The sequence below is a fragment of the Monodelphis domestica genome, chromosome 5, assembly GCF_027887165.1.
Source record: "Monodelphis domestica isolate mMonDom1 chromosome 5, mMonDom1.pri, whole genome shotgun sequence".
In the NCBI taxonomy this organism is placed as follows: Eukaryota; Metazoa; Chordata; class Mammalia; order Didelphimorphia; family Didelphidae; genus Monodelphis; species Monodelphis domestica.
Window position 1 is genome coordinate 186,808,922 of NC_077231.1, and position 22,504 is coordinate 186,831,425.

General features: G+C 34.2%; 1 protein-coding gene across 21 annotated transcripts in view; it reads right to left on the reverse strand.

Annotated features, from left to right (window-relative positions):
- ANKRD26 (ankyrin repeat domain containing 26) overlaps nucleotides 1-22,504 on the reverse strand; it is a 144,689-nt gene that overhangs the window by 51,326 nt on the left and 70,859 nt on the right. For 15 of the 21 annotated variants that reach the window (XM_056799617.1, XM_056799618.1, XM_056799606.1 and 12 more), the window contains 5 exons: nucleotides 17,645-18,718; nucleotides 15,009-15,250; nucleotides 11,737-11,904; nucleotides 3,707-3,740; nucleotides 2,998-3,136 (listed from right to left, as the gene is read on the reverse strand). In XM_056799617.1, coding sequence (XP_056655595.1) covers nucleotides 2,998-3,136; nucleotides 3,707-3,740; nucleotides 11,737-11,904; nucleotides 15,009-15,250; nucleotides 17,645-18,718 — 1,657 coding nt within the window. The remainder of the gene's footprint in view (nucleotides 1-2,997; nucleotides 3,137-3,706; nucleotides 3,741-11,736; nucleotides 11,905-15,008; nucleotides 15,251-17,644; nucleotides 18,719-22,504) is intronic. The other 6 variants (XM_056799619.1, XM_056799620.1, XM_056799621.1 and 3 more) reach the window with 1 other exon arrangement.

Consider the following 22,504-nt stretch of genomic DNA (forward strand, 5'->3'; position numbering starts at 1 on the left):
TATTAATTTAAAAATATTAAAAATAAAAATTCTATTATCAATCAAGTAAAATTATATACTATAGCCTAGCATTTAATATTAATAATAACTCATATTAATATAGCAAACACAGGCAGGCTTATAAAATCTGTTCCTCATAACAACCCTATAAACCCTGTATTTTACACATTAAGTAACTGAAGCTATAAGTATTTTAAAATTCCAAAATGAGTATTTAAAATTCCTGTAAAGTAAGTAGTACACTTAGAATTCAGATACTCTGGCATTGATGAAATGGTATCCACAAAAAAATCCTAAGGAATTTTGGGCAACATACACCAAAGTATTATTTTGTGAATAATTTACATTAAATTTGAAATTAATCTCCTTCCTTTTGGACATTGTGGACAACTAAAAAGTACTTCTAAATTATACATTACTGTTTTAAAAAATATTAAAACCTCACAATTCTTCACAATATTAGAAAATATCTATATATTATAAATATAAAGAATTATTTTATACTTATAAATATGTCTTACCAACAATCATGGGTAAACATGGCTTGCTTTTCAGAGAATTATAATATAAATATTATATAATAATATAAAATAAATGCAACATTCTTTTAAACTTTTTTAAATTTTTTTTCTTTTTAAACTCTTACCTTCTCTCTTAGAATAAATACTATATATTGAATTGAAGGCAGAATAGTGGTAAGGGCCAGGCAGTTGGGGTTAAGTGACTTACCCCAAGTCGCACATCTAGGAAGTGTCTGAGGCCAGATTGGAACCTAGAACTTCCTAACTCTAGGCCTGGCTCTCAATCTATTGAGCTACCTAGCTGCCCCCAACATGTAACATTCTTATTATAACATCTATCCTCATTTATTTATTGGACAGGTTTCTGCAAACTTTAAATAAAATATGAGACACTAGAGGAAAGTGGAAAAAAAAAAACCCCAACAACATTTGAGCATTAAGGACTATAGCTACCACAAAATCAGGCACTTTATTTTTCAGAGAAAGACAATTAATTATAACTAGTTCAAGGTTAGAAATGTGTGTTACATCAAGTTAAAGATTTAACATGTTGGGTTATCTGATTTCCCTTGGCAACTTTCAATTCTTCATGCATTTCAGGGTATTTACAGAGCTGAAGCTGCAAAGCTTGAGGGGGGGGGCATGGATGCTTGAGGTAAATGCGCTGATGGCAATGGGTGGTGAAGGTGAGAGTTAAGTGAAATTACAGGATCAAGATTCAAAGTAAGAGAAGAAACTGAGACACAAAGAATTCAAAGAAATTGTTGAGATTCTCACAGCTAGGAGATGAATATAGCAGAATACGAACCTAAGTATACATGACATCATGTCACAATATCCTATTTGCAATGCTGACATTTTTGGTATTTAATGTAATATTTTATGTTTTTATAACAATTACATATAAAAACAATTTTAACTGTTAATCCTTAACAGTATTTGACAGTCTTAAATATTTAAGATTTAAATTTTCAATCTTAAGTTCTAGATTCTCTCCTTTCTTCTCCCTCCCTGACATGGTAAGCAATTTGACATAGATTATACATGTGTTAGCATGCAAAACATATTTCCATACTAGTGATCTTAAGAAAGCAAACAGAACAAAAAAATGCCAAATACAAAAAAGTAAAAAAATACTATGATTTGATCTGTATTCAGACATCATCAGTTTTCTTTGGATATGAATACTATTTTTCATCATGAGTCTTTTGGAAGTCTTGGATCATTGAATTGCTGAGAATAGCTAATTCATTCACGGTTGATCATTATGCAGTATTGCTGTTATTGTCTACAATGTTCTCCTGGTTCTTATCACTTCAATTTGCATCAGTTCATGTAAGTATTTTAGGGTTTTTCTGAAATCATCCTGTTCATCATTACATATAGCACAATAGTATTCCAATACAATCATATAACACAGCTGGTTCAGCCATCCCCCAGTTGGGTGGCATCCCTTCAGTTAACAATTCTTTGCCACCACAAAAAGCTAGTATAAATATTTTTGAGATTACTGCCTCATATCTTTATGTCAATCTCTTTTGCTCAAAATTCTTTAGTGGTTCCCTATTATCAACCAAGTAAGATTCATAAACCTTATTCTTACATTCAATATTATTAATAACTTATATTAATTAATATAGCAAACACCAGTTTACAAAATGTGTTCCCTATAACAGCCTTATGAAGTCAAGTATCCTTATTTTTTTAAGTTTAAATGGCTTGTCTATAGACACAAAGGTAGGACCCCTTTAATGCTCTGCCCTTCTAGATTTATTTATTACTGCTATATTGATTATTTTGGTTATTATTATTATATTTATACAGTATTGTACAGTAAAATTGGATTTCTCACTATCTCTCATTTTCCTGCCTCTTTGCTCTCAATTTCATGATTGAAATGCTCACTCTCTCCCCCTATACTCTCATGATCTACACCTACTGAATTCATACCCATCTTGTAAAGCACAACTCAAATACTACATCCACATTACATTGATTAGTCATTAATATATTCTCTCACACTTTGGACATCACATAGCAATCTGACTGAACTCAAACGTTTATGTATTTTTTGTACTATTGTTATACCTGTAAGAATTTTGAGCAAAAGAGTATTCCTCTAGGAGACTGCATACTGAGTGAGGATGAGATCTCTGTCTCATCTAAATTTTGTGTGTTTGATACACAGTATGTTCTTAGTAAATTCTTGTTGAATTGAAATAAATAGTAGGTCATCCTTGATAACTTCTGTGGCTGAAAAATCCATCACCAGGAAAACAATGTAATCACCTTCTGCATGACAAGGGCAACCAGAGATTAGCCTCCAAAATCAAAGCCTCCAAGAACCCAAAGCCACCTCTATTCTATTATGGAACAGGACTTCAGTGATATCCTCTTATATATACACACATCTTTGGTTTATATTTAACTGTTAATTAATGTAGGTCTTCTGTTGAGAAATTTAATATATTCTTACCTTTACAATCAATACTAAGTTGTTCAATTAATAATATAATAGTCTTATAGCTGGAAGGAGGCAAATCATCATCTAGTGTAGCTGTGTCAGATGACTGAGTAAGGTCATCAAGATCATCTGCATCCATCAGTCCTTTGTCCTACAAAATACATAGTAGTACTACAAAAAATAAAAACTTTAAAAAATAACAATGGTCAATGTGTATATTAAGGTTCCTGCAGCACTTTATCTACATTATCTCCTAGCATCCTTAAGATAACCATGTGAGAGAGATAAGCATTATTCAAAATTATTGCACAGATGAGCAAAAAGGCTCAGAGAGATGAAGTGATTTGTAGTATCATGCAGATGGCTACTTGCCTGAGGAAGGATTCAAACTCAGGTTTTCTTGACTCTAACCACTATGCAACCAGCTTCCTGAAAGCTGAACTTGTTTAGAAATCTCATCAAAAGTTATCAGTCACAATATTTATTAAGGATGATAAATAGTAGTCATTTTATTTATGGGAGAAAAGAAAGGCAAATCTAGCAATATAATTAGTTTTCTTCAGTTCACAATGGACTCATTTTGCTAGAAAACTATTTCTAAAAGTATCTATTTTCAGATTAAATACTCCTATACTTTATAATGCAAAAAGAGTTCTATCTGTTCATTGAAACATTCATTATTTTCTCAACTCTATTATATTTCTGCTATTTTTTATAGTACCTTATTTGTTTTATTCAATGTTTCATTTCCAGGCCTAAAAGAAAAAAAATAATTATTTTTAGTATAAATGGTAAACAGATAAAATTAATACAGAGTGTTATAATTGCAATTGTTTAATACATGCCAACTTGAAAATCATATGCTATTGAACATGGTTAAAATCAGAGAAGATTTAAATATAATAGCATTTAATCATCCTAGCCTAATTATTAATAATAATTCTCATTTTTATCTATTGAAAGGTTTTCAAAAGAAACAAAAGAATATTTTTCAAGCAACATAACATCTTTATTTTTTTCACATCAATAAAAAGCTTGATGATTATTTTCAAAATAAATATGTAAGCCAAACAGTCTTAACTTGAGATATAACATGAATGATTTATTTTTGTGACCTATATTCTCCACTATACCATAAGTTCCATGTGGTGAGAAACAATTTCTTCTTTACCTTTCTATTTTTCCCAAGAACTGGAATGAAGCTCTTCACAATGAATGTGATTAATACTTTTTAAACAAATTTTTTGGTCAGTATGAGAGGAATGGACATTAGTCTGCGTGATTGAGAAGCCATAATCTTCTACTCTAGAAAGACTATTCATGTTGATGAGATGATGAGACTGTGTGCTTTTAAAAAAAATTGTGCTGGAGAACTACATTCCCCAGCATTCTACACCTTTAAGAAAAACTGTATGCTGGGGAACTCAGCCAGCATCCTTGCACCTCCCAGAGTTCCCTCCCCCTACTTCCTGGCATGGGATTGGTCTATTTAGGGAAGTTTTGAATGGGTCCAGTAGAGCTATGAGGGAGGAGCAGAAGCTTGCTGGAGAAGAGACCTTTTTCATTTATTAATAGACTTTTTTTTCCTGCTTCCTCTGCTTTAATCATATTTTCTTTCTTACAATTGGCAACCCAGAAGAGACAGAGGACCTTCAGGTAAGTAGGAACCCTGCCCCCTCCCAGTTTCCTGGGCTCCCTAACCTCCCCTTTCACTCAAAAGGTGGGAAGCCACTTTCTAGTGGCTCCTTTCCCAATCAGGCTTCCACCCCATCTCCTCCTTCTTCTCCCTCTTGCTCTTCTTTCTATCTCCTCCTGCTTCTTCAGACCCACTGCTGAACTCTTCTCCTCAGATCCCTGTTATGCCAAGCTCTTTTTCAAGCCAGCTTCTTTGGCTGAGTCCCCCTTCCCCTGCTGCAAACTCCTCTCAGAGCCACTTTCTCACCATCCTCCTTCCCTTCTTCCTCAACTTCCTCCTCCTCCCTGCATTAACAGCTGCCACCTCCACTACTGCTGCTGGATGTTTTCCTGCCATCTTTCCCCCAACCAGCTCTCCCTCTGAAAGTTCTTCTTGGAGTCATACCCCCACCATTTTCCTCTTTTTCCTTCCTCCAGAAGCTTTCCTCCTCCCTGCTACTACTCCTGTCCTCCCCTCTACACCCCAGACCCAGATCTCCCCTGTGCACCCCAAATCTGAATTTCCATTGTACTCTCTCCATCTTTCCTTTTATTTCCCCACCTACCTTCTCCTTCTACTTCTTCATCTTTCTAGCCCACTTTCACTTACCACCCTCCCTCAGGGCTGGAGCTATGTTGTCTGTCTGTCTCCCCACCCCCACCCATGGCTCAGCCTCTCCACTCAGGGGCTTGGTTGTGGCCCCCATTGCCCCCCCACTTCCTCCATCCCACCCAGGGCCACACTTGCTGACCATCCATATCCATTGCCTGTATCGGGTACTGCTCGTGCTTAGCTCCAGCTGAGCCATCCTAATCCCTGATTCCAGAGCTGCTCCTACTGGCCTGAACTGGACTCCTTTTCCCCTCCCTTAGCTGAGTGTCCATTGCTACCCTGGTTTCTGGCCATAGCCAATTCATCCCCCACCCACGTGGTATTGTTTTGTCTCTTCAAAAACTCTCCCCAACCCCAGTGTATTGTTCAAACCTCCAGTTTCCTGCTCAACTCTGTCCCTAGGCTCCTGCCTGGGGGTGGTTTGCACCTGCCAAATTACCAGGCATAGGGGATCTCCTGCTTTTTGTTTTGTTCTGTTCTTTAGTTGCAACTGAGACACAATGTTGCAAAATGTTTACAACCTTAATAGATAGCCTTTTGTCCCTAGGGGTTTTTCTACATTTGAAGAACCTTAAGAAAGGGGTCCCCAAACTATAGCCCATGGGCCACATGCAGCTCCTGAGGCCATGTATCTGGCCCCCACTGCACTTCTGGAAGGGGCATCTCTTTCACTACTGGTCAATGAGAGGTGCACTGTATGTGGTGGCATCTCAAAAAGAGGCATCACTCACGTACAGTACTACTTCTGGTGATATAATCCTTTGAATGGTACGTTAGAAAGGAGTGAAAGTCCACTGAGTACTGTCCCATGTGAAAGCAAATATCTTTTGAGAATCCTCATAAATTGGTATCAAGAAAAACGCTGAACATAAATCTACCACAGTGAAATATTTTGCTTGACTTGGAATGGATGAGATCACATGATCATTTACAGCTCTCAAATCCAATAAACAATAAATCAGAATTTATTTATGTTTTCCTCTTGTTTTTCCCTTACCCCAATCCTACCATTACAGAAGGAGGAGCACAAAATTATGTGGCTACATAACGGAAGATGTAGGCATGGTGAGCAGCGATCTGTGTGAGGGGATTCCGCACTGTGTATACTGCTGCCCGGTTAGGGTTAGGGTTAGGTTTTTATGGTTCGGCCCTCCAACAGCCTGAGGGACAGTGAACTGGCCCCCTATGTAAAACTTTCTTTTACTTTTGCTAATATTAGGAGGTTTTCTTTTTATTAACCTCAACAATAAACACTGAAAGGCTACCCTGCAGATCCAAATGTAGACCCAAATGTAGGCTGTAAAGAGATCCTTGCTTGGTCTCCAGATGCAATGCTAGGATCCCTCTCCACCTATACCTCAGGTGGAATTTCTCCTCTCTCATCTTGTATAGCTCCTGGTCACCCTGCTCTCCCTTGTCCCTTCTCCCAGTGCCCCTGCCCTCCCTTGACCTTTGTCCCAATTCCCAGTGCTGGCCATCGCAGGACCTAGCTTCTCCCCCAGCTAAGACTCCTCCCCCTCCACTAACCTCTCCTATTACTTTCTCAGTATCAACACATACATCCAGTAAAAAGATAACCAGAACAGATTCATCTGAATGCCTTTCCCCTTAAGAGAAGTGCCCACATAATGTGGTGACCTTAAGACACCACACATCTTTTACTCCATAGGACATAAAAAACTTCAAGCAAACTGTTCCTTCTTTTGAGGATGAGTCTATTGTTATTATTAAGACCCTAGACAATATATTTCATATAATACAAAACTTGCTCTAAACAGGAGAAAAGAATTATTTCTATTGTTAATAAATCCTGGGGACATAATGTAGTTCACTGTCCAGAGCAAGACCCTAAATGGGATGTTAATGAAGAAGGAGAATATTTACAACTATGCTGTGCTAGAGAAGCATGGCTAAGGGCAATGAGAGATTGCTCCAAAAGGCCAGGTACATGAACCAGGTTTGAGAGACTTAAGCAATCAGATGATGAGACACCCTCCCAGTTTATGGAGAGACTTATTGAACTGGGAGAAAGGTACATAGACCTTGACCTTACTAAAGAGAGGGATATAAGGCAAATTAGGAGACAGTTTATAAAAAAACTGCTGCAAGGTGGTCCAGGATTATTTTAATACAAACTGCCCAAACTGGCCTAATATGGACCTTGAGGAATTAAGGAGGCTACCAGTTTATATATCAAAAGGCTATGAACAGAAAAATGTAGAGACAAATGACTTGGTAGAAGCATTAAGGAAGGAACTAAAATCTTTAACTGAAAGACTTGGTAAACAAGAAAAAGAGAAAGAAGGCCAAGAGGTGGCCATTGTCCCTTTGTAGGAATCCAAATATCAATCACTTATATGCCATTTCTGTGCAAAAAAGAGGTCACATAATGATGAACTGTAGGAATTGGAACAAGTAATTAGGAATAATAACTTTAGAAATAATAACTTCAGAAATTACAACTTTAGAAATAATAACAATTATGGAAATAATACTCCACATCCAACTCCAAATCAAGCAAACAATAACTCACACCAAAATACACAACAATAATATATCCAAAATGGAGCTTGTCCATGCTATACTCAGGGTGAGCTACTCCTCAGCCTAGAGGGGCCCAAGGTACTACCCAAAGATCTTTATGAAGGTGTGAGGTGGGGGGAAGGACACTGGAATCAGAGGGTACAACCTTTGATTTCCCAGACCCTGATGTCTTAATGCCGGAAATTGAGAAGGATTATTACCCTTCCAACAACAGATTGCAAGTATATATAAGAATTTATTAATTCCTGTCATTGGAAAGAAAGTTAAGCACTGGCTAATAAGCATAATAAGATATCCAAATCACCAAAAGATATTAATTTGGATCATTATTAAAGTTAACCCAAGTTTTCAAATATGTATTTTTCTTAAGTAGTGTAAACCTCAAAATTTCTTAGACTTATTAATGTTGGAAATTTCACCATTGTGAAATTTCATACTTGAAAAATTTCCTATTGATAGTGGGTCTTGGCTATTGGAATGTGAACCCCATTGGCATGAGAGTTTCCTCCTCCTCCCTTCTTCAGATTACTTTAGGACAGAAATCTTTTGCTGAACAATGGAAAGGACTTTGACCTATGCTTAAGCATAGAACAGGAATTTCTTTGAGTCATGATTGATTTTAGAATTGATACAATGGAGATACTTGGAATCAATCTCCACCCTACTCAGTCCTAACAGGATTGAGGAAGAGCTGCAGCATAGATCAAAATTTAATTATTCCAATCTCTACCCTACTCAGGTTAACAGGATTTAGGAAGGGCTGTAGCAAAGGATCAAAGATTTAATTATTTGAAAATATGACCTTCAACAGACATGTGCAAAGCCAGAGACCTCTGGGCGGTCCTGGGTTAAGCTAGAGCCTCCATTGGCACAGGGAAATTGATGGACAGTGATTGGTAGATATGAGAACTGAGGGGAGGGAACTTGGTTGGTTTCCTTAAAGAGAGAGGGGTCTGAAGACTCAGGGGGGTGGTGGTTGAGGAGTTTGTCTGAGTGTGCTCTGAGAAGCTTGCTCTGAAGGAAGCTGAAGGTGGGGGCCTCTGAGACTGTTTCTCCATTTTGGTCACGTGAGTAATAGGGACTGATCTCTTTTCTTTGCCCCAGCTATCTAAGGGCTTGGGCCTTTTGGCCCAGCCTAAACAGAAGGGGTATTTAAGCCCTATTCCCTTCTCTCCCTTTTCTCTCTCTCTATCTCTAATTCCTTTCTTCCTCCTATTGTAATTAAACTCCATAAAAGATTGACTGCTGACATGAGTTTTCATTTAGGAATTACATAGCTGAATTCCTTGGCGACCTTAAATTAATATATATCAGTCTTTTAAAGTGATTTCCTTGTCACAGTAGCAAAAAGTATTTGGAGCCTTACAATAAATAAACAGACACTACACTGTGATTGACATAAATCTTTGGAGGGAAAATTTGTGGCTTCGTATTTAAACTCTTTGTGTTGGTTAATCTATAATATTACTATTATTCTATGTAAGTTTTAGCTATTGTAATATTGCTATTGAATGTATATTCTATAGTACTGTATTTGTTCCATCCTATAGTTGAACCTGGGAAAATACCTTTGTAAAGTCCATAAACTATTTGGACAGAAGACTTGTATTAGTAACTTGATATGCTTTTTTGTGAATTTTGAAAATTTGGTACTTTCTTTGAATGTGCATTGCCTATTGTACTACTATTTTATAAACCTGATATTTTGTGCAAATAATTTGCACTCACACTGTATCATGGCTAAGTTAAAAAGGAATGGATGTCATTTTTTGGGTAAGAAACCTTTGTATTCTACCTCTCCTTGGCTGACACAGTGTGTCACTGATTGTAAGATATATAATTTTGATTTTTACAAAATTTTTATGTTTTTCCTTGCATATGGTGTTTGAGTTTTCCAAAGCTTATGTCACCAATATTGAAAGATTTTTTTGATTTTGCACTAGTGTAGGTTTAGAATGTTCATTAACCCTAAATTTAAATGCATGCTCAATAGCCAAGACTGTGGAAACTGCCACTGATCATTTAAATATTATGGACCTTTGCTTCATGAATGTGTCTGATTCAAGGAAAAGGGAACAAAAAGGAACACAGATTTCATCTGCACAGTGCCAAGAAAGCAAACACTTAACCTGAATAGTACCAAAAGGGCACACAGGGCAAAGAGACAAACCAATGCTGGTAGGATTGATAAGATTCTGCCCCAATACAAAAGGACTTGAAAATTGTGTGAGACTTGAGGTTGCAGTACTTGGCATATGTTAAAAGATGCAGCACTCCTTGTAACACACCCCATGTACAATACTTTCTATCAAGTATCTAACACTGGCTGTTTTGGCTCCCCTATCCCTGAGAGATGAGGAGGAATAAGACCAGGGAATGATGTTTCCCATTTGCTTCAAAGATCTAGTCCCTTTTTTTATCTTTCATACTGTGGCAATTTACTATAGACCTGGCTGCTAACTGGGTAAGTGCAGAATTGCAATTGCAGGTCTATCATACATAAATCACTTTGATCAGGTTATAATTTTATTTTTTCTTACTAGGAATTTTTGTATATAATATTTGGATACTTTATATTTCAACCAGTAGTTATTTGGATTTTTGTTATATGTATAATTTTTTTTGACAATGATTCATATATTTCATACCTCAGCCATGTATCCTTCTGTGATTTCTATGTTTCTCTATATCCTCCTCAGGGCAGGAATATGTTATCTTATAATGAAATGTTTAAGTTCTTTTAAAAGTGATTTTAAGGTAAGAAACTTGTTGCCTCCCAGAATCCAGAAAGTAAAGTCACTGAAGAAGATATCATAAAGATGCCTGCAGAGACCACATGTTACTCCAAGAGATCCTGAGCAAATTTTTGGATGTGCAGAATTGAACTTTGGAACTGCTTAGCAATAGAGATGGAGACGAATATAGGGATATGCTTGGGTATACAGTGTTTGCTAACTAAGGAAACAACAGAATGCATTTTCCTAACCTAGAATCAGAATTCACTTGCAAATGCTTTTTCCACCTCTAATTTATGGGAGATTATCTGATTAGGTCTCTGATATTACTATACCATTTTATTATAAAAATACCAGAAAGAGTCAACCATTCTTAAATATACTTAAATGCAATAATTAACAGAGCACTCTGTATGTAACAGAAATATATTTCGTGAATGAATAATTATGATTCCTATTTCTATAGCAATTTATGCTTTACAAGAACTTTCCTTACAAAAATTCTTTAGATAATGCAAATATTATTGTGCCCATTTTACAAATGTGTGATATTTCCACTTAGGTGTCACTGCTAATGTCAACAGGGCATTGTGAAGCAGTGAAAAGACCCTGACCCTGCCTCTTTTTACCTGTGTGACCTTAGCCAAACCACTACTCTTAATCATTTTCCTCATCTCTAAAAGGAGGAGGCTGGCCAATATGATCTTCAAAGGGCTTTCTGGTCCTAAATCTAGGATATAATCATAAGAGTTGAAATGTGAACCCTAATTTTCTGACTCTGGTATTCTTTCTCCTACTGCCTAGGAATGGTGGAAACTACATTCCTGTTGACTGTGTTCCTTCTTGTGAACATCCTGTGTTCCATCACCACAATGAGGAAAAGGGACTGCATTATCCCTGGGACTGTCTTGTTATGCTAAAGAAAAATAAAAATTTCAGCTGCCAAAGAGCAGCATGTAGTGTGGTGTGTATGTACAAGTAATCCTGAGTCTGCTATCTGCACTATAATAGCTAGCTACAGTTGGCTACAGTGAAAGTGCTATTGCTTATATGTCTCATTTCACCAACTATATAGAAGGAATAGTCAACCATCTGAACAAAGAATAAACAGGACATCAATGCTTCTACAACTACAAAAAGTGCACATTGCTATTATTTTTCATGGGAAGATAGTGTAGTGTTTACCTTCCTTCATGAAGATCTTCACTTAAACTGCTGTCATCATGAACTTGGAGTAGGATACTAGTTAAGGAATTCACCTTTTCACAAGATGAAGTAATACCAGGATCCTCTGAAATCCATTTATCACTTGGAGGCTTTTTGACATATTTCAGGTTCATGGCAGAATCATTGCTGGGGGGAAAATTCATTATTCTTTACTGAAAACTGTCAAGAAAACAATGAGGTAAATTAATTTAAAAAACATGGGGGAATTAATTTTCTTCCCCTTCTAACACATACTAAATGTTGTTTCCAGACTAACTTTCCTGAAAAAAGATTTTGTTCCTATCATTCTCCAGGTCATAAAACTTTAATGGCTCCCTCCTTTTGAAATGCATCAAATTTGAGCTGCTTAGCTATGAAGTCCCTTCATATTCAGGTCTTCTTTATTAATCCAACATTCTCATACTGCTTCCAAAAATGCAAGATCTATTCTAGTCGGCTTTGAGTTTTCTTTGTCTCAAAACCTTCATTTATGTTGTTACTAACAATCCATACTTTCTCCTATATGTGTTTTCTCTTCAGACAACTTACACGTGTTTTCTCTTCAGACAACAGTACAAAATAGTGTAAACAATTTGAGTGTAAAATATCTGGGAGTTTTGATAGAAGGCAGGCTTGATATAAGCCAATAATGTCAGGAGATATTCCAAAAAATTAAGATATTTGTAGGCTGAATTCAAAGAGGGATAGAATACAGAAGGAAGGAGATGATGGTCTCTTTATATACTATGCATTGGTCAGAACATTTCTGGTTGACATATTTCAGGAAGGGCATTTAGGACTCAAAACATATCCAAAGCCGAAATCAGGATGGAAAAGGATGAAAAAGATGACAACCATATCAAATAAGGACCAAATGAAGACATTGCCTATGTTCATCCTAGAGAAGAGAAATAGTTGGGATAATGGGAAGTAGTATATGTATTAAAATATCTGGGAGAGTTTCATATTTGATTGACTCCCAAAAGGGAGGACTAGAGGCTTGGAGGTAAATTTAAGATCATTAAAAAAAGAAACTTCCAAGCAATTACATATATTCAAAGAGATAGACTGTCTTAGGAATGAGCACATTCCTCTGTGTGTGTGTGTGTGTGTGTGTGTGTCTGTGTGTGTGTGTGTGTCTATGTATGTACAGTTTAGAATTTATGAGCAATCAATCACCAAAATGGGAAAATTATTTTTGGGTTTGAAGTGTTGATCCTAATTTGCAGAACTTCAGAATGAGATATCCATTAGGAACAACTTTCATTATGGAACTGTTTTGGCCTTTCACTTCAGTATCTTCCAATACTGAGTTAATATCTTTTTCCAAAGGTAAATTACAAACAAAGAATTAAACTTTCTAGTTTTATATGTGATATATATTTACATATAACATATATATTTATATATAGTATCTTTTAATATAAACCTATCTGGTACTCTGTTCACATGGCCTTCAAAGTACCTTCACCTTCATACTCTAATAAGTTAAAAAAAGGGGGCATTAATAGGAAAAGACAAACATCTGGTATATTTTGTAGGAAGACTTAACTATTATAAATGTTTTCCAGGCTTTAATCTTATTCATAGGTAACATAGAACTTAATTAGAAATTTCCCCTGCTCCTTATTTGATTCAATTAACTTTTAGTAAAAAATGTTCTAAAGAGCAGTCATTTGACCAGTACTCTAGAATTATTTCTCTCGACCCTCTGCTAAACATACACCTCAACAAAGGTATTTCCTAGATACATTAAAATATTCACAGCAACATTTTTGTCATAGCAAAAAATTGGTAATAAGGTAGTTGCCCATGATTAGACTAAAAAAATCATGTTTACTGTGCGTGGTCTGGAATATACAGAAAATTGGAATATTTGTATGAATTAACTAATGCAAAATGAAGTATAGGCAACCAGGACAGTAAATCATAATTGCAATAATGTAAATATTAAGGACAAGAAAACAACTGAAACTGAATGCTGTGAAAGTATAATGACAAAGTTTGGCCTGGAAGAGAGGGAACTTTCCCCTTTAATGCAGGGGTGGAAGACTATCAATGTAGAATACATATAAAATAATGAGGTGTTTATTAGTTATGCTGAACTGTATTTACCTTTTTTTTAAATTTTATTTGTTTTAAGGGATATTTCTCTGGAAGGGAAATAAGACTGATAACAAAAGATGACAATTAAAACATAAGTATATTTTCTCTTAATTGCCTGTGACTTTACTGTCTCTTCCAAATAACTCTTAATATGGCTACTTCCTGCTAATCCAAGGAAAAGCAGACTGTCTTTCTGTGTGTCCTTGAAGTCATGATGTGACTATAATAGCTAGCTACAGTTGGCACTGAGGTAGGGAAAGACACATCTTCGGTGTCTCTCACATACATCATGCTTGTATAAATATTGTCTTGAATTTACATAATTTTTGCTCTTAAAATTCATTGTCCTACATTTGATGCTATTGGAAAATTATTTGACATCAAAGATTCAGACTCTGAATTGACTTGGATCATCAATCCCCACCAGAAATGTGAATCCTCTTGACTATATTTCCTGTCAGGTTGTCATTTGTCCTCCTTTGGTCCTATGATATCTTGGGTGGGGTAGCAGGTAGCAGTAACTGGCTTTTTGACTTCCTCATTTTGTCCAGAACCCAAATGAGCACTAAGATAGCCTTAGGTAGCAAGTGCTACCTGGCCCTTCTCCCTCTACCTTTTTGCCAGTTCTCCTTTTTAATTTTCCCAACCTGGAAGGACACTGAATTCTTCTCTCCTCAGTTCAACCCTTGTAAAGAGAAGTAGGAACCTTGTCTACTTTTATACCCTGCTTTCACATGGTTCTTTTTTTGTTTGTTTGTTTGTTTTGCTTGCCCTCAGGTGTGAGATTCTTGAGAATCTAGGGTGTCTTTTTTATTTGTATTCTTAGCGTGTAGCACAGTGCTTGGCACATGTTAAGCACTTAGATTTATTCATTATTAAATACTTCTATGATGGAGAACTTTCAACTTACTAAGACAACTTATCTAACTTTGAGGGGTAGCTATAAGCACCTTTTAATATCTTATTAGGAATTATTTTATATATATATATATATATATATATATATATCTTTTCTTTCTTGGCAAAAAACAAAATAAAACAAAAAGACTGAAGTTAATATATATTGAATCTGAATCCAGATTTTCAGAGCAAACTGAATTTACCATTCACTTAAATATTCCAGTTAAATATTTTGACGAGCTTACCACTCTAAAAGATGATGCATGGGTGTTGAACTTTCCTTGGAATTAGAAATGTTCATTTTTGGAATTTCTTCTCCAGGAATTTTATTTTCCTCATCTTTGCCATGCTGAATGTCCTTCATATCAGATACCTTATTGGCAAGATTATCCTTGCCAATCATTTTATTTATATTTAATTTTTCATCACTTCTTTCTTCCAATGTTTCCATTTCATTGTGTAGATGCTTTTTTTTTTCCTCTTCAACCTAAAAGGAAAGCTTAGAACTTATTATAATCATCATTTTATTGAAAAAAATATGTATGTGATCACTTAGGGACAAATATTAGAGCTGTGATTTAATTAATACCCATTGCTACTAGAAAGCTTTCTACCAATGCTGGTCACAGCACCTTTTTGGCCACTTCAAGTTGTAGAGTTGCCTAGAACACCGAAATGTTAAATGACTTGCTTATTAAATGAGAAGTAGGACTTGAAACTAAGTCTATCTGGCTCACTATCCATTATACCTTGCTGCCTCTCATGCTCTTATTTTTACATATATTAAAATATATATATATATATATATATGTATAACTATCCATATTATTCTCAATTGTTTTTTATTTTAGAAACAAAAAATTATTAATATTTTTATATGTTTTGTTCAAAAGAAAAAAAATTTACTGACAACTTTCAAAATAGTGGCTTGATTTCTACACCTCATTGTTTTTCATGCTGTTCTGCCATTTTCCCCCTTTAATGAGCAGACAGAGGAAAAGTCATACAATGGCACATTCAGATTCATTTTCTGCCTTTTCTCCCTTGACCTCAAATGGAACAGATTAAACCAAGCTGAGGATTGAAATAATTACATTTCCCTATTTTCTAGCACTTGCTGGGTGTTTCCCAAACCACGTCCCACTTCTCATTCCTTACTTTGTAGTTCATGGAGTAGTAAAGACTGAACATGATCACTGAAACATGGGATCAACACTAATAACACAAGAACTTGAACAGAATGAGATTCAGGCATTGTGTCTGCTACACTGGAAAATCAGTGCTGTTCACTGTGCACATTCACAGAACAATCTTTTTAGAGGCTGAAGAAATATTAATCTAAGGTTATTTTATAGATGATGAATGAAAATGCATTATTTAATACTTTTAAAATATTAGAGAGGTAGTACTAGGCTTGCTGTGAGAAGCTTCAGGCTCAAGTATCAACTTGGCCATTTCCTAGTTACGAAACCTAGAGCAAGTCATTTAAATTTTCTGAGCCATAGTTTTCTTAACTGTGAACATGAGTCACAATTACTTTTGAGGAGAGTTATGACAATTAAATGAGATGTCTAAAATATATTTTTGTAATTTGAGTTATATAAAATATGAAACTCTGTTAGTATTTTTTGGACTGGATCTGTAATTTCAATGATGTGAGGAGCTTCAAATGAGGAAACTCCCTCCATAAATGCAGATTAGCCCCTGGTAATCAAGAGTTACCTGATATATAATTGACTTGCCCAGTGTAACAGCTAGTTTGTGTCTATGTGCAGGACTTGAACCTAGGTCTAACTGAATGAGTTTGGCTCTCCATTCTCTTGACTCTGTTTTATCTTGAGTTTTTATTGTAAAAAAATAATGGCTATGAAGCCATGTAAATGTACAAATAAACCAAGAGACCTTGGCCATGTGATTCAACTTCTTTGAGTATAAACTTTTCTCATTCATAAGATAATGGTGTTTGACTGGGAGACTCCCAATGCCCCTTCTAAAATCTAAAATTCACTAATTAAATGAACTCTGCTAATTTGATAATATCTAAAGCCCGTCAGTAGTTCAATGAACATCAGAAGTCAGTGATTTTTCCATCTTTGCTGACATTTTACATTATCTACACATGCTAAAATGACATAAATATAGCAAATAAAAATGTTAAGACAATTAAATTCTTTAAATTGAACTTGTAGTTAGAAAATCTAGGTTTAACTGAAAACTCTAGCAGTAATTAATTGAGGGATAATATGGAAATACTGTATTAATGGTTTTTTAAAAATATTCATTCAATTAGTAAAAATGAATTTTGTTTCATTTTGAAATGAAAACAAGTTGAATAAAATCTAATAATTTTAATAAAGTCAATAAAGGTGAACATGGAGGATCACATTAAAGTATTAGTCTAATCAGGTGGATTTCTTAGAAATTTCCTAATGTTGGTGTGAATTTTCAGTAGGTTAAGGTTAAGGCATAACATCTTACACATGACTAATAAAAATGTCCACAGAAGCAAAATTTTTTTTGATTCTTTTAAATATTATAAGGACTTGCAAAAAAGAGCATCTGAAGTCATTACATTCTCCTTATGCCTGTGCCTCAATTATCTTTCAGCTTATCCTTATTCTTTTGTCCACATATAGGCTAATAATCCAATTTGCATGCCTGCTTTAGATAGTTTCTTATTTATATGCCAAATATTTTGGAATCTGATAGATTAATTTATATGATCAAAATAAGGACTATAAAAAAGGCTCTCTAGGAATTTTCTTTCATTCAATTTTAAATATATCTTTAGTGTTTTCATAGTGTTAAAAGTCAATTATATAAAATTACTAAAGAAAAAAGAAAAATAAATAGAATGTAGAGTGGCAAGAGGTGAATCTACCTCTTTTTGTAGTTGTGTTTTTTCTTTCTCCAAAGCCAGGAACTCTACTTTCAACATTCCTAACTCATTTTTAAATCTTTGCACATCTTGCTTTAATTCTTTATCCAGGTACATTTTTGATATTTTGTCACTAGATGGAAGGGAGTATTTCCAGTGTCTTAGCTCATTTGTAGAGTTATCACTATCAACTAGATTCTGGAATAAGTTTTCATTTAGTTCTGTTTTCTCATTAAATTTTGTTGTAGTAGTAATTGTAGGCTCTTTATCTTGGATGATGGGTTTCACATCATGAGATCCAGTAAGCTGGTCACCAAAATGGCTTCCTAGACCACTTGATTCTAGCAAATGTTCTGAATTTGGTCTCAAATTTATGGTATTTCTGTCCAAACTTACTGCCATTTGCATATCAAATGCTCCATCTTCCTTCATTTCATTTGTAATTTTTTTTGAGCTGGCAATTCTTACAATTTCTGCATCACAAGTAACATCCTCTTCATTTACATTGCAAGTATATACAGTTTCTGAATTATTTTCATTCTGACAGAGTTGGTGGCTACTTTTTGAGCATAGATTAAAAGGTGACTGATGAACTTTTTCTTCAAAAGTGAGATTTAAATGCTGAAAAATGTCATTTTCTGGATTGTCTTCCCTTTCTTCAGGAAATGATTGAAATCCTATATCAAGAGAATCCCCAGATTTCTCAATTCCCATATTATCACTTGAGTTATTTGTAAAATTTGAGGATACTTCCTGTAATGGTTTTGATTCATCTTCTTGTAGTTCCTCTGTAGACTGATGGGCAATTTTATTTTTTGTAGAAATTTCACCAAATACCTGCTTTAACTCAGTTGTAATGATTTTAAAATTCTTTTTTACTTCCATTTTATCCTTTTCAACCCACATTTTTTCATATTTTTCTTCCCAATTTTGGTCTGCATCTAAATGCATGTCCTCACTGTTGGATTCCTCAAGGAGTGCTGTTTTCAGATGTAAAACTGGAAAACTAAGAGGCTTTAATTGTTTCTTAGATGCTGTTTGTTCTGCTGTGTTGGCTGTTTCTAAAATAATTTCTTCCTTGGGTAATGAAATATGGACAAAGAAAAATTAAAGGATAAACAATAATTAAAATTAATCTTTTAAGCTTAACTTCTTACTTAATCTATTGTGTTTCAAAGGAATATTAAAAATTACTTACTTTTCCTAAATAATGCAACAAATTCTAAATACAAAAAATAAGATTTCAAAATAAGTTTTATGCACAGTTTTCTGGATTAGGGAAAAGGTAATATTGTGTATACCATATTCCTAAAGAATAAAAAGGAACAATTTCCCAATTCACATCTTAATTTTTTTTTTTTGGTCTCTGGTACAATACTTTTCAAAATAGGTTAAAAAGAAATGATAGTTCTAAATGGCCAAACCTATAATACAGATATGTTCTGCTTAATGAAAAAGAAAACCAAGTAAAAGATAAATTTGGGATGGGGTAAATATACTTTACTATTTTTAATTAAGAAAATTTCTACATTTATCTATTTGCCTATTGCTTACTTTTAAATTTCTTCAAATTGAAGGTCAGTTATAAGATAAAAATGGTAACTCTGAATTATGACAGAAAGTCTTTGGAAAACTAGAATATGATTTAAAACAACTAACTATATAGACTGTCTGCTTTAGAATTGGTACATGCCACTCTCTATTTTGTTAACTGGAAGGTATGAATTGGCAAAAGAAAGGAAGTATTTTTTGTATATAATTCAGAATAAGAAATAAGAAATGATTACAATATACAACTTAAGTCCATCTGCAAATTAATGTATGATATGGGGTAGAAAGTGACTATTTTAAAATAGCCAAGTAAGACTTGATTGATCTCAAAATAAGTAAGAATCCTGGATCCCAGTCTAAAAACAAGATTTTCCAAATGTTCAGATATACTGGGATAATAGTTCCATAATTAGTTTGTATAAGATAAAACCACAGTATGTTCTACATACAGGTATTTTTGAATAGACCATGTAATGTTTATATGACAGAATTGCATTCTATCATTTACAAACTATCAAAATAAACCACTTAAAATGACCTATTATCATTTCCTCAAAATCTGGTCATTTTAAAAGTAACAATTTAAATAAGATGGCAACATTTTATTTTAATGATTTTCATTATATTCCAAATTCACAGATCCACCAAATTGCTAAGTTGGATGGAAACTAGATCATTATGTCTGGACAGAAGTTCCATCTACAATATTCCTAATAAACCAACAGGTAGCCTCCAGATTGAATTATCATAAGGCATATATCACCTTGTAGAGCAGTTATATTCTTTACTATTCTATTAATTAATGATAGGCTGTTATTTTCTTTTATGAACAAAGGTAAAGTGATAGAATGATTTCATGCAAAAGTAAGGCCCCCAAAAGTTTCTAACATGTTCTATTGCATGTCATAGCCATTCCTTGAGCTGAAACCCATGCAAGCTAAAAATATATTCAGTTAACTGACTTATTGATGGCTGTGACACTATTTGGGCAATATGTAGATTAAAGTTCTAAAAACAATAAATGAGGATAAATTATTTGGAACAAAGTTTTGAATTTTATGAAATAACACTAAAAAGTAATTTCAATAGTTGCTTATAGGGCAATGAAACAGTGATCAAAGCTGTGTGTGCCAGGCAAAGTATAGGATTGAGGGCCCAGGTTAAGAATTGGAATTTGGGATTAGAAAGATTCTATGGGAGGGGAAGAATGCAACCTGATTAGTCTTTGATCCCTCTCCTTTCCTTCTACCTGTACAGGACATGCCACCTAAGTGAAATGTGATAGAAAGACTCAGAAGATAAGATTCTAATTTGTATAGAACATCTCAAATATGGGTTTTGAAACTCCTCAAATACTAGAAGAATAAATTGAAAATGTTACCTCCAGAAAGATAAAACATGAAAGATTTAATTTATATGAAAGTGTTTGTCTCCCTGACAATATCCTATGTGATGCATGGAGGAGGGGTACTGGGATACTCGTGGATGGAATATGTTGTAGATAAAGAGAAAAGTAAGTTAAACATATGGGATATTTGTGATTTCATTTGTATATCTCCTTTTTTAGATATGGAAATTCTTGTTTTGTTTGACTTTGTAAACATTTGGAATAATAAAAAAAAAGGAGAAGAAAAGAAAATTCTGTTAGGAAGACATTGCCAGGAGTCTCTAGATCATGGGGCATTTTGATACTACTTTCAGTTGGTTCAAGTTCTATAATTAAGGTGAGTATCTCAAAGCCCTGAAACCAATTTGTATATTGGACTAAAGAATGTGTCTTAGATATTTGAGTGGCTATAGTTTATCAAGGAGTCGTCACACAACTAGAGAAGGATAAAAAGTTGTTGATTCTTGGTAAATTCTAGCCTGAATTATCAAAGTATTAATTTGTTCATAATTCCAAAAATGGTTCTAAGGGGAGATAATTAAGAATTTATATGAATTCATTAAAATAAGTTATACTAGACAGCTCATAAATACTCCTTTTTGAATTAATGAAGTAGAGAATATAACATTACATTTAAGGAATGTCATAGGCACAGTATGTATAAATTTCAGCAAATATATGAAAAAATTTCTCACAAAATCTTTGTGAATTAACTGGAAAAATGTGGACTCTATTAAATGGAAGTTAAGTAGGTTTAGAACATCTTTGTTGGCATTAATAAAGGAACACATCCAATCTAGAGGACATTTGGTAATTTTATTCTTAAATAAAAAGCTTATTATCATATTTGTAGATGGCATGGAACTGGGAGAGACTGCTGATAAACTGTCACAGAACTAAGATTCCAAAAGATCTTTATGAGTTAGAACAATGTGCTGGTGCTAACACTTAATTTAAAAAAAAAAAAGTAAAATCCTGGATTTAGATAAAAAAATGTATATATATACAATGGGGGAAAGTTTTTTTTGTAGGAATTCAAGATAGAAGGACCTATAAGTGTTTGTTAGTGGGCCATAAAGAGTATGATGTGATTATCAAAATGATTAGCTAGTGTGAGATTTGTCTGAAGCAAAAGTAGTACAGCATCCTTGGTGAGAGATAACACTAATCTACTAAATCTGTATTATTGTACTTAAATAGGAGATTGGAAAACTACAATGTCTTTAGAAAAACTAAAAAGCCTTAGAAATCATCCATGATACATATCATTCATATCTTAGGAAGGTATGCTATGCAACTAAGGGTGTCTAGTTATTAGGAAAGGAGATTTCAGGGATGCTGAAATAATAATCATCAAATATTTTATAATATAGAAAAAGGGCATGATTTGTTCAGTTTGATTCTTTTAAGTCAGAATCAAGAGCCCTGGGTACACATGATAGGAAGGTAAATTATAGATCCACCTAAGCAAAATATATCCAAGAATTAGAGCTGTTTAATTATATACTAGGCTGCTACATTTAGGTAATAAGTTTTCAGTCATAGAAGGTCTTCAACTACTTTGTGGGGATACGGCAGACAGCGCTACTTATTTAAGTTAAATATAGACTATATAATCTTTGATCTTCAATGCAAAGATTTGTTGTTATTTTTAATACTAAACATTAAGATTTTAGTACATTGGCAGAACTTAGAAAACTTGTATAAAATGAGAGACACTACCAAATATTGACATTCCAGGTTATCATCTTAGTCTACATAGGCTAAAGAAAGAAATCAAGACTAAGACACCATTTCACATGAATCTGAATCCACAATAATTCTGCTATCACAATTATTTTTACCATCAGAGGCAAAATAATTATGTGATTAGGTAGTGTGTGAAAACCTCCTTATTGTGTAACAAATTTATAAAAATGGCACTG